Consider the following 16,460-nt stretch of genomic DNA (forward strand, 5'->3'; position numbering starts at 1 on the left):
TTAGCTCAACCAGATACTATCTCTGCTAACGTCTCTCCATATTAAGTCTTCCTCTTTGTGCTCTTCTTCTCTGAGTGCGGAGCGAACCAACTGGAACGTGGAGGACGAGGTGGAGAGCGCTGTGAGGCCCCCAGTGGTCAGGATGCCTCCCTGCCAAACCAGTGTAATGGTCTGAGTGAAGACTCCAGCTCTGAGACCAGCAGCTACTCGGAGAACAGCAGAACCACCACGGTAACATGCACCTTAAATCAGTCTCTTCATCTTCTTGGCTGCCATACTTCCCGTCCCGCTGACCCCCCCCTCAGTCTTCCTCAGTGGGCAGCGCCCCCCAGGTGACGGTGGCCTACCTGAGCCCTCTGGTCCTGAGGAAGGAGCTGGAGAGTCTGCTGGAGAACGAGGGCGAGGCGGTCCTGGCCCAGCCTCAGTTTCTTGAAAACCACTCCATCATCTTCTGGAACTTGGTGTGGTACTTCCAGCGCCTCGGTCTGCCCAGTAACCTGCTGCAGCTGGTCAGAGCCTCGCCACTGGTCAGCCAGTTCTCTCAGGTAGAACACAGTCTGATGAGATGGTCCATAAGGGACAGTTAACTGTTACTTTGGTAGTGGACCAACAGCCAGTCAGAGTTTTCTCCAGACAAACCTGCTCAACGAGTTTTGACGTGTGTACAGGTTCTGTCTGACGGTTCAGAAAGTCTTCAATCATTCAAAAAGCTGCAGATCTACAGAAGCTCAAATTACAATTTGAAATAACCATTCAACATATACAGTTAATTCATATCTAAAAATCAAAGATCAAAACTCTTAGTAGAGTGACTATGTTAGTAGAAAATAAGGTATTCAGGATGTCCACCAAACAGCCTCAACATAAGTCCTAGTTTTTGACACCATGAAATCAGGGAGGTAGGGGTGACATTAAAGACCACAACACACAGTTTCTCTCCTCATGTGTTTCCCAGTTTGAGAACTCAGCTGTGAGGGTGAGGCTCCTCTGGGACACCCTGACCCCCGACACAGACCAGTGGCCCCCCCTCTACATCCTCTGGAGGATCCACAGTAAGACCCAGACCCAGTAACAAGAACTCAATACTCCAATTAGTTTAACTCTTTCATGAGAATCCACCTACCGCCTTCTTCCACCAGGTGGCGTCCCGATGAGGAGCTACAACTGGCGGAGACACAACCACCCATTCACGTTGTCCTTCCTGGAGGAGGTGCTGCGCTGGGTCGGCATGAACGAGGTGCACAAAGCTGTCACCCTCTTCCTGGATACGCTGGACAAACAGCCGGGCTCCGCCTGGACTCAGAGGTGGGGGTTTTACTGGGGTTACACTGGGTTTACACTGGGTTTTACAATGGGATTATACAGGATTTACACTGGGTTTACACTGGGTTTACACTGGGTTTACACTGGGGCTACACTGGGGCTACACTGGGTTTACACTGGGGTTACACTGGGGCTACACTGGGACTACACTGGGTTTACACTGGGGTTACACTGGGGTTACACTGGGGCTACACTGGGGCTACACTGGGTTTACACTGGGGTTACACTGGGGTTACACTGGGGCTACACTGGGACTACACTGGGTTTACACTGGGGCTACACTGGGGCCAGTTTTTGAACAAGATAATAAGTGAAATGTGAATGTCTTCTTTATGCGTATACGTTTTTATGCTTTGTTGGTGGATGTTGTGTGTTTTGTGTTTGACAGGAGTTTGTACAGAGAGTTCCTCTTCCTCACTCTGGCAGCTATGGGCAAAGACCACGTTGGTAAGACTGACTGCCTCACCCCTCTTCCTATCTGGACGCCATGCTGATTAGAGAAAAAGCATTTCTTTAGATTTTCTCACTAAAGATGTTCTAACCGCTAACTGTTTGTTATGTTGAGTTAAAGGCTTTATTTTTGCATCACACACCCGCTCCACCTCTAACCTTTTTTTATCGGTCAATACGATGCTGACATCATCATGGATAAAAATAGTGTGCAAATCACAAAAATGAATCAGGAAATAATAAAAAAAAAACCAAATTTAAAATAATCTAGACTCTCATTTGCAGAGCAATCCCAAAACAACATCCCATTCTTTGCTGCTCCGTTCGCTCCAGTATTTGCTGTACGTTAGGAACAGATGTCAGAATGCTACACATTTATGTTACAAAACATTACAAACAGACTAGATGTTCCTGCGCAGTTTAAGGTAAAAACGCCAAAATCACCATCTGTATCACCAAAGTGATGACATGGGGCTGTGAAGAGAAATACACTGAGTGCTGATCAACACGTTCACGTCTGTATGGTGAATATGAATCGACTTAGCTCAGCTCAGTTTAGCTCAACTCAGCTCAGTTTAGCTTAGCTTAGCTTAGCTCAGCTTAGCTGCTGTGTGATTGACATGAATGATAGAGAACAACAGGAACCGACTCAGTGTGAAGAGACGAGTACTCACGCTTTACTCTTCCTCCTGCAGCTGCGTTCGATAAGAAGTACAAAGCGGCCTACTCTCGGCTCAGCAGCACTCTGGGTCGGGAGGAGCTCCGGAGGAAGCGGGCTCAGCCTCCCGGCCCCAAAGCCGTGGACTGCAGACGCAGCTTCCACCCGCCACTCGAATGCTGATCCTCCAGGAACACGGCGTCCTGCAGCGTTCGATCCCCGTTAGGGGGGAGGAGGAGAAACTGCAAACCCAGGACCCCCGCTGCCTCCGCCTGCTTGTGTTCCTCACCTCTCTGCTGCCTCCTGGTGGACGTCGGAGTGACGCCCTCTTTCCTGTCCTCTGTAGCTCTGTTTGCCTCGTCGATGTGAATCTAGCTGCTCTTCTCCTCCATCGTCCTGAAAGTTGATCCGGCTGCAGCCTGCGGAGCTGATCTGGACTGAAAGCTCAAACAGAAATGCGTCCTGAGGTCTGAGCATCAGTCTGCATCGTCTGAAGGAGAGAAGGTTGCTGCATGTCCAGAAGAACCAGCTGTGTCGCTATAAACTTTGTGTTTTTCCCTAGTTTTTTAAAATCCAGATCAGAGGGAGTTTTAACCACAGTAGTTGTATGATGTCAGAGATTCTGTTAGCAGTGTGACCAAGGACAACAGTCTGGGTTTAATTTAGAAAAAGGTGGCATAAGGATTGAAGAGGCAGAGCAGAGATCCATGAAACTCCACTCAAAGACTTCAAACTCGTTTCTCCACGAGTGTTTGTCTGGCTGAGGGCTTCATAAGTGTGGTGAGTTTTGTTAAAGGGAAAATAAGGGCAGAAACGAGGAAATCACCGAACAGCAAGCTGTGACTTTCAATCCCCCTCAAACGTCTGACCATCTGTTTGTTGGGAACCTGGTTTAATCTAACAGACTCAGACTCATGTCCTGAGAAATCATATGAGCTCAGGTGTTATGAGGAAAATAACCCTAGTGAGAACAGGAAGTACTGTGTTCTTGTAGAACATACAGTGATTCAATAAAAGAAGGTTCCAATCAGAGATTCATCAAGTTCAAATCCTGCTGCTGCCCGGTGCCCTTGAGCAAAACTCTACTGGATCTGGATCTGAAAGTTTGCATGAAAATATCAACTGGGACTAAAAAAAGGGAGTCTACTGTTGAAAAGAGTTGTTTAAATGTGACATCACAGTTTTTGTCTGCTGAAGATAGTGTGTGAGTTAGGGTAAGGGATTTAGGGGGTTTGGGGGTTAGGGGTTAGAGGTTAGGGTCAGGGTTTGGGGGTTAGGGTCAGGGTTTGGGGATTAGGGTCAGGGTTTGGGGTCTTTCACTTTAGCAGAATGAGTTTCCCCTCAGTGTACATTTGAATGCACAGACTGCAGTTTGTTCAGGTTTACATTGAACAGAACTTGACTTTGGTTTGTTTCAGGTTGTTTTACTAGTTGAATAAAGTCAGAGGAGTTTATTTAAAATAGATATGTGTTTGCTGTTGTAATTTATATTTGGCTGTAATTTCAGTTGTAAATGTTTTTTTTTTTAAGAAAACACAAAAATAAAAGACAGGCATGAGCCCCAAATGTCACATTTGTTCTGCTTTGTTTCCAACAAATAGAAATCATTTTTTATGAATTTACACTTTTACATAATTTATCTTCATTTCCATTCATTCATATGAGGCTGATAATTCCTGAGTGTCAGGTTGATGAGTTATGTAATTCCAATTTACCCCGAAACATTGAGCCTAATGAATTAATTCCAGTATTTAGGAGAAAACATAATCATATTCTGGATTATTTGATAATGACATCACAATCCCAATTTAAAAACATACAGACGTTAATAATTCATAAATAAGACAAACGCATTTCGCCGGTAGAAATCGGTCCTGGGCTTATGAACATTTTGGGTTTCAACAATCCTGAAAGGAGACTCCTCCAATGAATCGCCACCTTATCGTGGTGGAGGGGTTTGTGTGCCCCAGTGATCCTGAGAGCTGTGTTGTCGGGGGCAATAGCTCCTGGTAGGGTCTCCCAAGGCAAAGTGGTCTCGGGGGAGGGGTCAGACTTGGAGCGATTCACCAAACCTCAATGAATCGGATGATACAAGGTTGTGGCACCTCGCCCGGAATAGGGAAACCGGGGCACCCTCCTGGAGCCAGACCTGGTAGGGGAGCTCGCCGGCGAGCGTCTGGTGGCCGGGCCTTGGCACATGGGGCCCGGCCGGGCCCAGCCCGAAAAAGCTACATCGTGCCGCCACCCTGTGGGCCCACCACCCGCAGGGATAGGCATTGGGGTCGGGTGCAATGTGAGCTGGGCGGCAGGCTGGGGTGGAAACCTGGGCGTGCTGACCCCCGGCATCACAGACTAGCTCTTGGGACGTGGAATGTCACCTCTCTGGCGCGGAAGGAACCGGAGCTGGTGCGGGAGGTGGAACGCTACCAACTAGATATAGTTGGGCTCACCTCCACGCATAGCTGGGAGTTTCCCAGGTTGAGAGGCGCCGGGCGGGTGTGGGGATACTCACAAGCCCCCGGCTGAGCACCGCTGTTCTGGAGTTCTCCCCGGAGAACGAGAGGGTCGCCTCTCTGCGACTGGGAATCGCAGGAGGAAAGTCTCTGACTGTTGTTTGTGCCTATGCACCAAACGGCAGTTCGGAGTACGCAGCCTTCTTGGAGTCCTTGGGTGGTGTTCTGGAAAGGGCGCCGACTGGGGACTCCATAGTTCTTCTGGGAGACTTCAACGCTCACGTGGGTAACGATGGAGAAACCTGGAGGGGTGTGATTGGGAGGAACGGCCCGATCTGAACCCGAGTGGTGCTTTGTTGTTGGACTTCTGTGCTAGTCTTGGACACCATGTTTGAGCATAGGGAGGTTCATCAGTGTACTTGGTACCAGAACACCCTAGGCCAAAGGTCTATGATCGACTTTGTAGTTGTGTCATCAGACCTGCGGCCGTATGTCTTAGACACTCGGGTGAAGAGAGGAGCAGAGCTGTCAACTGATCACCACCTGGTGGTGAGTTGGATCAGGTGGCGGGGAGGCTGCCGGACAGACCCGGTAAACCCAAACGTGTAGTGAGGGTGAACTGGGAACGTCTGGCTGAGGATCCTGTCCGCAAGGTCTTCAACTCCCACCTCCGGAATAATTTCTCGTGCATCCCGGGAGGCTGGGGACATGGAATCCGAGTGGGCCATGTTCAAATCCTCCATTGTGGAAGCTGCTGCTAGGAGTTGTGGTCGGAAGGCGATCGGTGCCTGTCGTGGCGGCAATCCAAGAACCCGCTGGTGGACACCAGTGGTGAAGGAGGCCGTCAAGCTGAAGAAGGAGGCCTTTCGGGCTTGGCTGGCACAGGGCAGGTACCGGTTGGCCAGAAGGGCTGCAGCTGCGGCGGTTGCTGAGGCAAAAACCCGGGTGTGGGAGGAGTTCGGCGAGGCCATGGAGAAGGACTTTTGAATGGCCTCAAGGAAGTTCTGGCAAACCGTGAGACGACTCAGAAAGGGGAAACAGGGCTTTTCTCAGGCTGTGCTCAGCAGGGGGGGAGAACTGCAGACCCGGACTGGGGATATTGTCGAGCGGTGGAAAGAACACTTTGAGGAACTCCTGAACCCGACCAACACGTCCTCTGTGGAAGAGGCAGAGTCTGAAGACTCAGGGGAAGTCTCGTCCATATGCCTGGCGGAGGTCGTTGAGGTAGTTAAAAAGCTCTTCAGCGGCAAAGCGCCAGGAGTGGATGAGATTCGACCGGAGATGCTAAAGGCTCTGGACATTGTTGGGCTGTCTTGGTTGACACGTCTCTTCACTGTCGCGTGGAAGTCGGGTACAGCACCTGTGGAGTGGCAGACCGGGGTGGTGGTTCCCATTTTCAAAAAGGGGGACCGGAGAGTGTGCTCCAATTATAGTGGTATCACACTGCTCAGCCTCCCCGGGAAAGTTTACTCCATGGTGCTGGAAAGGAGGCTCCGTCCGATTGTTGAACCTCAGATTCAGGAGGAGCAATGCGGATTCCGTCCTGGACGTGGAACAGCGGACCAACTCTTTACCCTTGCAGGTCTGTTGGAGGGTGCATGGGAGTTTGCTCATCCAGTCTACATGTGTTTTGTGGACTTGGAGAAGGCCTTCGACCGTGTCCCTCTGGGAGTCCTGTGGGGGGTACTGTGGGAATATGGGGTACCTGGTTCGTTACTACGAGCCATTCGGTCCTTGTATGACCAAAGTGAGAGCTGTGTCCGGATACTCGGCACAAAGTCGAGCTTGTTCCCAGTGCGTGTTGGCCTCCGCCAGGGCTGCCCATTGTCACCAATCCTGTTTGTGATTTTCATGGACAGGATTTCAAGGCGCAGCCGGGGGGAGGAGAGTTTCCGGTTTGGGGACCTCAGAATCGCATCCCTGCTTTTTGCAGATGATGTGGTTCTGTTGGCTTCTTCAGAACGTGACCTTCAGCACGCACTGGGGCGGTTCAGAGCCGAGTGTGAAGCGGTCGGGATGAGAGTCAGTACCTCCAAGTCTGAGGCCATGGTTCTCTTCCGGAAAACAGTGGATTGCACCCTCTGGGTTGGGAGTGAGTCACTGCCCCAAGCGAGGGAGTTCAAGTATCTCGGGATCTTATTCACGAGTGAGGGTAAAATGGAGCGGGAGATGGACAGGCGGTTCGGTGCAGCGTCAGCAGTAATGCGGGCGTTGTACCGGACCGAAGGAGCTGAGCCGAAAGGCAAAGCTCTCGATTCAACCCTCACCTATGGTCATGAGCTTTGGGTAGTGACCGAAAGAATGAGATCGCGAATACAAGCGGCCGAAATGAGCTTCCTTCGTAGGGTGGCTGGGCTCAGTCTTAGAGAGAGGGTGAGGACCTCAGACATCCGGAGGGAGCTCGGAGTAGAGCCGCTGCTCCTTCGCGTCGAAAGGGGCCAGCTGAGGTGGCTCGGGCATCCTCGTGTCTCTTGTTTCCTCGTGTTTCTCCTGTTTCCTCGTGTTTCTCGTGTTTCCTCGTGTTTCTCGTGTTTCTCGTGTTTCCTCGTGTTTCTTGTGTTTACTCGTGTTTCCTCGTGTTTCTCGTGTTTCCTCGTGTTTCCTTGTGTCTCTCGTGTTTCCTCGTGTTTCTCCTGTTTCCTCGTGTTTCCTCGTGTTTCCTTGTGTCTCTCGTGTTTCCTCGTGTTTCCTCGTGTCTCTCGTGTTTCCTCGTGTCTCTCGTGTTTCCTCGTGTTTCTTGTGTTTCCTCGTGTTTCCTCGTGTTTCCTTGTGTTTACTCGTGTTTCCTCGTGTTTCTCGTGTTTCCTCGAGTTTACTTGTGTTTCCTCGCGTCTCTCGTGTTTCCTCTTGTTTCCTCGTGTCTCTCGTGTTTCCTCGTGTTTCCTCGTGTTTCTCGTGTTTCCTCATGTTTCCTCGTGTTTCTCGCATTTCTCCTGTTTCCTCGTGTTTCCTCGTGTTTCTTGTGTTTTCTTGTGTTTCTCGTGTTTCCTCGTGTTTCTCGTGTTTCCTCGTGTTTCCTCGGCACCAATCAGCACCAGTCCCGGGGTACATCCCAAGCCTCTTATTTGTCGTCTCCTCGCTCCTCGCTTGAACCGGATGTCGTTCTGCGCCGCCATATTGACGGCCGTCCCAAAGCTCTTATTTCGGCAACGAGGATCGAGTAGCGAGGAGGGATCTCCGAGGAGCCATGAGCGAGGATGCACAAGATCATCCTTTCAGGAAGTGTTGTGAGGGACGCCCCCTCATTGTTCATCTGTTATCTGATTGGACGCTGCAGCCGATCGTACTGATCTGATATAACTCATCATCACTGGAGTTTGATACCAGAGTGAAGACATATCACACACTGAATGGATTAAAGTTAAAGAGAATTAAAGAGTTGGAGAGTTTGTCTGTTTGTCAGTAGAAACACTTTTACATAATTTATCTTCATTTCCATTTATTCATATGAGGCTGATAATTCCTGAGTGTCAGGTTGATGAGTTATGTAATTCCAATTTACCCCGAAACATTGAGCCTAATAAATTAATTCCAGTATTTAGGAGAAAACATAATCATATTCTGGATTATTTAATAATGACATCACAATCCGAATTTCAAAACATACAGACGTTAATAATTCATAAATAAGACAAACGCATTTCGCCGGTAGAAATCGGTCCTGCGCTTATGAACATTTTGGTTTTCAACAATCCTGAAAGGAGACAAGCTCTATGTTTTATTTTGAAGGCATGACTGGATGTCTCTACTTGTGTTTGATATGTAATATATACTACTGATTGTAAGTCGCTTTGGATAAAAGCGTCTGCTAAATGACTGTAATGTAATGTAATGTGTTTCCTCGTGTTTCTCGTGTTTCCTCGTGTTTCTCGTGTTTACTCGTGTTTCTCGTGTTTCCTCGTGTTTCCTCGAGTTTACTCGTGTTTCCTCGCGTCTCTCGTGTTTCCTCGTGTTTCTTGTGTTTCCTCGCGTCTCTCGTGTTTCCTCGTGTTTCTTGTGTTTCCTCGTGTCTCTCGTGTTTCCTTGTGTTTCCTCGTGTTTCTCGTGTTTACTCGTGTTTCTTGTGTTTCCTCGTGTTTCCTCGTGTTTCCTCGTGTCTCTTGTGTTTCCTCGTGTTTCTCGTGTTTCGTGTTTCTCGTGTTTCCTCATGTTTCTTGTGTTTCCTCGTGTTTCCTCGTGTCTCTTGTGTTTCCTCGTGTTTCTCCTGTTTCCTCGTGTTTCTCGTGTTTACTCGTGTTTCTCTTGTTTCCTCGTGTTTCCTCGTGTTCCTCGTGTTTCCTCGTGTTTCTTGTGTTTCCTCGAGTTTACTCGTGTTTCCTCGCGTCTCTCGTGTTTCCTCGTGTCTCTCGTGTTTCCTTGTGTTTCTCGTGTTTCCTCGTGTTTCTCGTGTTTCCTCGCGTCTCTCGTGTTTCCTCGTGTTTCCTTGTGTTTCTTGTGTTTCCTCGAGTTTACTCGTGTTTCCTCGCGTCTCTCGTGTTTCCTCGTGTTTCTCGTGTTTCTCGTGTTTCCTTGTGTTTCTCGTGTTTCCTCGCGTCTCTCGTGTTTCCTCGCGTCTCTCGTGTTTCCTCGTGTTTCTTGTGTTTCCTCGAGTTTACTCGTGTTTCCTCGCGTCTCTCGTGTTTCCTCGTGTTTCTTGTGTTTCCTCGCGTCTCTCGTGTTTCCTCGTGTTTCTTGTGTTTCCTCGTGTCTCTCGTGTTTCCTTGTGTTTCCTCGTGTTTCCTCGTGTCTCTTGTGTTTCCTCGTGTTTCTCGTGTTTCCTCATGTTTCTTGTGTTTCCTCGTGTTTCCTCGTGTCTCTTGTGTTTCCTCGTGTTTCTCCTGTTTCCTCGTGTTTCTCGTGTTTACTCGTGTTTCTCGTGTTTACTCGTGTTTCTTGTGTTTCCTCGCATCTCTCGTGTTTCCTCGTGTTTCTCTTGTTTCCTCGTGTTTCCTCGTGTTTCTTGTGTTTCCTCGAGTTTACTCGTGTTTCCTCGCGTCTCTCGTGTTTCTTGTGTTTCCTCGCGTCTCTCGTGTTTCTTGTGTTTCCTCGTGTCTCTCGTGTTTCCTTGTGTTTCCTCGTGTTTCTCGTGTTTCCTCGTGTTTCTCGTGTTTTCTCGTGTTTCTCGTGTTTCTCGTGTTTCCTTGTGTTTCCTCGTTCTCTCGTGTTTCCTCGTGTTTCCTCGTGTTCTTGTGTTTCCTCGTGTTTCCTCGTGTTTCTCGTGTTTCCTCGTGTTTCCTCGTGTTTCTCGTGTTTCCTCGTGTTTCCTTGTGTTTCCTCGTGTTTCTCGTGTTTCCTCGTGTTTCCTCGTGTCTCTTGTGTTTCCTCGTGTTTCCTCGTGTTTCCTCGTGTCTCTTGTGTTTCCTCGTGTTTCCTCGTGTCTCTTGTGTTTCCTCCTGTTTCCTCGTGTTTCTCCTGTTTCCTCGTGTTTCTCCTGTTTCTCGTGTTTCTCGTGTTTCCTCGTGTCTCTCGTGTTTCTCGTGTTTCTTGTGTTTCCTCGTGTTACTCGTGTTTCCTCGTGTTTCCTCGTGTTTCTCGTGTTTCCTCGTGTTTCTCGTGTTTCCTCGTGTTTCCGTGTCTCTCGTGTTTCCTCGTGTTTCCTCGTGTTTCCTTGTGTCTCTCGTGTTTCCTCCTGTTTCCTCGTGTTTCTCGTGTTTCCTCGTGTTTCCTTGTGTCTCTCGTGTTTCCTCGTGTTTCCTTGTGTCTCTCGTGTTTCCTCGTGTTTCTCGTGTTTCCTCGTGTTTCCTCGTGTTTCCTTGTGTCTCTCGTGTTTCCTCGTGTTTCTCGTGTTTCCTCGTGTTACTCGTGTTTCCTCGTGTTTCCTCGTGTTTCCTGTGTTTCCTCGTGTTTCTCGTGTTTCCTCGTGTTTCCTCGTGTTTCCTCGTGTTTCCTCGGCACCAATCAAACATACAGACGTTAATAATTCATAAATAAGACAAATGCATTTCGCCAGTAGAAATCAGTCCTTAGCCTTCTGTCCCCGACCCCGAGTTTAGCCTCCGCTTCCTCTGGTTTCCGTCTGCCTGATCCCTTGCCTGTTTCCCAATGTGAGTCTGACCCTGCCTGTCTGTCTGCTGTGTGCTCAGCTTTAAATAAAGCTCCAGAACTTTATCTGCCTCCTGGTCGTACTGCTTTTGGGTCCACACCACATCTGTGACAGGTATAAATACACAGAACACAGTATAAATACTAAACACAGTATAAATACTAAGAACACAGTATAAATACACAGAACACAGTATAAATACACAGAACACAGTATAAATACTCAGGGCAGTTTGTTAAACAGGTAACAGGCTGCAGAGTAGAAATACATTTCTACTCTGGCAGTGATGATTACTGTGTTTCATTATTAATATTAGTACAGTGATGATTACTGTGTTTCTTTATTAATATTAGTACAGTGATGATTACTGTGTTTCATTATTAATATTAGTACAGTGATGATTACTGTGTTTCATTATTAATATTAGTACAGTGATGATTACTGTGTTTCATTATTAATATTAGTACAGTGATGATTACTGTGTTTCATTATTAATATTAGTACAGTGATGATTACTGTGTTTCATTATTAATATTAGTACAGTGATCATGTGTGCAGACATAAAATCAAAAGTCTCTCCAGCTGTTGGAGCAGACTGACAGCTGATCATATTGATCATATTGATCATGTGATCAGCTGATCAATATGATCAATATGATCAGCTGATGACGACACCACTGATCATGTGATCAGCTGATCCGTCGTCATCAGAATCAGACGTCGCTTCACGTGACGCTTCAGAGGAAAGGACGTCTCATGTCTCTTAAAACACGTGTCCTCTCTCCTCTCTCCTCGCATGGTTTCCTTGGTCTCTCCCTGGTGGGCGGGACCGGGTCCGCAGTGAGGAGGACAGAGGACAGGAGGACAGGTGAACAGGAGGACAGGAGGACAGAGGACAGGAGGACAGGTGAACAGGAGGACGGAGGACAGGTGGACTGGAGGACGGAGGACAGGTGAACAGGAGGACAGAGGACAGGAGGACAGGAGGACAGGTGAACTGGAGGACAGAGGACAGGTGAACAGGAGGACGGAGGACAGGTGAACAGGAGGACAGGTGAACAGGAGGACGGAGGACAGGTGGACTGGAGGACAGGAGGACAGGAGGACAGGAGGACAGAGACAGGAGTCAGACAGACAGGTGAACAGGAGGACAGGAGGACAGGTGGACTGGAGGACAGGAGGACAGGTGGACAGGTGAACAGGTGGACAGGAGGACGGAGGACAGAGGACAGGTGAACAGGAGGACAGGGAGGACAGGAGGACAGGAGAACAGGAGGACAGAGGACAGGAGGACAGAACTGAAGGTTTCAGTAAAAGTCTTTTAACAGGATGGACAGGAGGACAGGTGGACAGGAGAACAGGTGGACAGGAGGACAGAGGACAGGAGAACAGGAGGACAGGAGAACAGGTGCTTACGTTCCTTCTTTAACATTCTGGTGTTTTATGGATCAGACGGCTCGAGGTTTCCTTCATGAGAGGATGTGTCGGTGTTTGTTGACGTCAGCATAGAGTCTCATCCTGCTGTACGTCATAGCCTACGTCATAGCCTACATAAATGCTCTCGTCATGTAATGTAACGTTTTCTTCCAGTTTAAGTTGGAGAAGAAACCCGAGTTAAACCCGAGTTAAACCCGCTTTATCACCGTCCACCAGCAGAGAATAAAATAAATGAATAAATGCTCTCTGGTAGAATAAATGAATAAATGCTCTCTGGTAGAATAAATGAATGAAGTGCTGAAGAACTGAAGGTTTCAGTAAAAGTCTTTGTAGAATAAATGAATAAATGAATGAATGAATAAATGCTCTCTGGTAGAATAAATGCTCTCTGGTAGAATAAATGAATAAATGAATAAATGAATGAATAAATGAATAAATGAATAAATGCTCTCTGGTAGAATAAATGAATAAATACTCTCTGGTAGAATAAATGAATAAATACTCTCTGGTAGAATAAATGAATAAATACTCTCTGGTAGAATAAATGAATAAATGCTCTCTCTCTGGTAGAATAAATGAATAAATGCTCTCTGGTAGAATAAATGAATAAATACTCTCTGGTAGAATAAATGAATAAATGCTCTCTGGTAGAATAAATGAATAAATACTCTCTGGTAGAATAAAATGAATAAATGCTCTCTGGTAGAATAAATGAATAAATACTCTCTGGTAGAATAAATGAATAAATGCTCTCTGGTAGAATAAATGAATAAATGCTCTCTGGTAGAATAAATGAATAAATGCTCTCTGAATAAATGAATAAATGCTCTCTGGTAGAATAAATAGAATAAAAATAAACTCTCTGGTAGAATAAATGAATAAATATACTCTCTGGTAGAATAAATGAATAAATCTCTCTGGTAGAATAAATGAATAAATGAATAAATACTCTCTGGTAGAATAAATGAATAACTCTCTGGTAGAATAAATGAATAAATACTCTCTGGTAGAATAAATGAATAAATACTCTCTGGTAGAATAAATGAATAAATACTCTCTGGTAGAATAGAATAAAATGAATAAATGAACTCTCTGGTAGAATAAATGAATAAATACTCTCTGGTAGAATAAATGAATAAACTCTCTGGTAGAATAAATGAATAAAATAGAATAAATGAATAAATCTCTGGTAGAATAAATGAATAAATACTCTCTGGTCTGGTAGAATAAATGAATAAATACTCTCTGGTAGAATAAATGAATAAATACTCTCTGGTAGAATAAATGAATAAATGCTCTCTGGTAGAATAAATGAATAAATACTCTCTGGTAGAATAAATGAATAAAATAGAATAAATGAATAAATGCTCTCTGGTAGAATAAATACTCTCTGGTAGAATAAATGAATAAATACTCTCTGGTAGAATAAATACTCTCTGGTAGAATAAATGAATAAATACTCTCTGGTAGAATAAATGAATAAATACTCTCTGGTAGAATAAATGAATAAATGCTCTCTGGTAGAATAAATGAATAAATGCTAGAATAAATGAATAAATGCTCTCTGGTAGAATAAATGAATAAATGCTCTCTGGTAGAATAAATACTCTCTGGTAGAATAAATCTCTCTGGTAGAATAAATAAATACTCTCTGGTAGAATAAAAATAAACTCTCTGTAGAATAAAGAATAAAACTCTCTGGTAGAATAAATACTCTCTGGTAGAATAAATGAATAAATACTCTCTGGTAGAATAAATGAATAAATGCTCTCTGGTAGAATAAATGAATAAATACTCTCTGGTAGAATAAATGAATAAATGCTCTCTGGTAGAATAAATGAATAAATGCTCTCTGGTAGAATAAATGAATAAATGCTCTCTGGTAGAATAAATGAATAAATACTCTCTGGTAGAATAAATACTCTCTGGTAGAATAAATGAATAAATCTCTGGTAGAATAAATGAATAAATACTCTCTGTAGAATAAAGAATAAAATAGAATAAATGCTCTCTGGTAGAATAAATGAATAAATGCTCTCTCTCTGGTAGAATAAATGCTCTCTGGTAGAATAAATAGAATAAATGAATAAATCTCTGGTAGAATAAATGAATAAATACTCTCTGGTAGAATAAATGAATAAATGCTCTCTGGTAGAATAAATGCTCTCTGGTAGAATAAATGCTCTCTGGTAGAATAAATGAATAAATGCTCTCTGGTAGAATAAATGAATAAATACTCTCTGGTAGAATAAATGAATAAATGCTCTCTGGTAGAATAAATGCTCTTTGGTAGAATAAATGCTCTTTGGTAGGATAAGTATTTGACAGTCATGTGTACAGATAGTGAGACAGGTTTAATTAAATGTTATTAATCATATTCTGCATCCATAAGCAAGGAAACCTTTAACATTCTGAGCAGAGTCTGGAGCAGACCCCTCTGAAGGGAAGCATCATCTGTTCAGAGCTTCACCACTGTTCTCGCGATGTTTGGGACGCTCTCATGTGAGCTTATTGCAACATTTCATCAAAGCGTTTCTGGGATGAAGGTGCGTTTGTTTTGAGCCACTGAGCTGCGTGTCTGTGCTGCCGGGCGGGGCTAACGGTAGTGCTGTCCAGCAGCGTGGTGCTGAAACTGTTCAGGAGACAAAACACACAACGAACCTGCTTTACTTTACATGTGATGCAAGTATGGAACACAGAGAACCTCTGAGACCTGAACCACGCAGTGAAGACCAGCTGACTCCGGTTATCAATAATCAGATCAATATTCATCAATAAAGAATCGCTTTCATTATTTATATACAAAGTCAAATGTAAAATGTCAGTGTTCTGACTACTGGTGTTTAGGAAATGTTCTTCTCTAGTGTTCTGATACTGGTGTTTGAACATGTTTTATCTAGTGTTTTGAATGTTTAGGAACATGTTCTTCTCTAGTGTTCTGACTACTGGTGTTTAGGAAACATGTTCTTCTGGTGTTTAGGAACATGTTCTTATCTAGTGTTCTGACTACTGGTGTTTAGGAACATGTTCTTCTCTAGTGTTCTGACTACTGGTGTTTAGGAACATGTTCTTATCTAGTGTTCTGACTACTGGTGTTTAGGAACATGTTCTTTCTAGTGTTCTGACTACTGGTGTTCTGACTACTGGTGTTTAGGAACATGTTCATGTTCTTACTGGTGTTTAGGAACATGTTCTTTCTGTTCTACTGGTGTTTAGGAACATGTTCTTCTCTAGTGTTCTGACTACTGGTGTTTAGGAACATGTTCTTATCTGGTGTTCTGACTACTGGTGTTTAGGAACATGTTCTTATCTAGTGTTCTGACTACTGGTGTTTAGGTGTTTAGGAACATGTTTCTTCTCTAGTGTTCTGACTACTGGAACATGTTTAGTGGAACTGGTGTTTGTTCTTCTCTAGTGTTCTGACTACTGGTGTTTAGGAACATGTTCTTCTCTAGTGTTCTGACTACTGGTGTTTAGGAACATGTTCTTCTCTAGTGTTCTGACTACTGGTGTTTAGGAACATGTTCTTATCTAGTGTTCTGACTACTGGTGTTTAGGAAACATGTTCTTAGGAACATGTTCTTAGTGTTCTGACTACTGGTGTTTAGGAACATGTTCTTATCTGGTGTTCTGACTACTGGTGTTTAGGAACATGTTCTTCTCTAGTGTTCTTCTGACTACTACTGGTGTTTAGGAACATGTTCTTATCTGGTGTTCTGACTGGTGTTTACTGGTGTTTAGGAACATGTTCTTATCAGTGTTCTTACTGGTGTTTAGGAACATAGTGTTCTGACTACTGGTGTTTAGGAAATGTTCATCTAGTGTTCTTACTGGTGTTTAGGAACATATCTAGTGTTCTGACTACTGGTGTTTGGTGTTTAGGAACATGTTCTTCTCTAGTGTTCTGACTACTGGTGTTTAGGAACATGTTCTTCTCTAGTGTTCTGACTACTGGTGTTTAGGAACATGTTCTTTTAGTGTTCTGACTACTGGTGTTTAGGAACATGTTCTTCTCTAGTGTTCTGACTACTGGTGTTTAGGAACATGTTCTTCTCTAGTGTTCTGACTACTGGTGTTTAGGAACATGTTCTTCTCTGGTGTTCTGACTACTGGTGTT

General features: G+C 45.0%; 1 protein-coding gene across 1 annotated transcript in view; it reads left to right on the plus strand.

Annotated features, from left to right (window-relative positions):
• Positions 1–4,002, plus strand: part of LOC129116468 (DENN domain-containing protein 4B-like) — a 37,928-nt gene extending 33,926 nt beyond the window's left edge. Inside the window, 7 exon segments of the mRNA XM_054627341.1 lie at positions 76–131; positions 134–231; positions 306–545; positions 956–1,052; positions 1,140–1,305; positions 1,712–1,770; positions 2,469–4,002. Of these exon segments, the coding sequence (XP_054483316.1) occupies positions 76–131; positions 134–231; positions 306–545; positions 956–1,052; positions 1,140–1,305; positions 1,712–1,770; positions 2,469–2,614 (862 nt within the window). The 3' untranslated portion in view covers positions 2,615–4,002.
• The last annotated feature ends 12,458 nt before the right edge of the window (positions 4,003–16,460 follow it).

The sequence above is a fragment of the Anoplopoma fimbria genome, unplaced genomic scaffold (genome assembly GCF_027596085.1).
Source record: "Anoplopoma fimbria isolate UVic2021 breed Golden Eagle Sablefish unplaced genomic scaffold, Afim_UVic_2022 Un_contig_8660_pilon_pilon, whole genome shotgun sequence".
Classification (NCBI taxonomy): Eukaryota; Metazoa; Chordata; class Actinopteri; order Perciformes; family Anoplopomatidae; genus Anoplopoma; species Anoplopoma fimbria.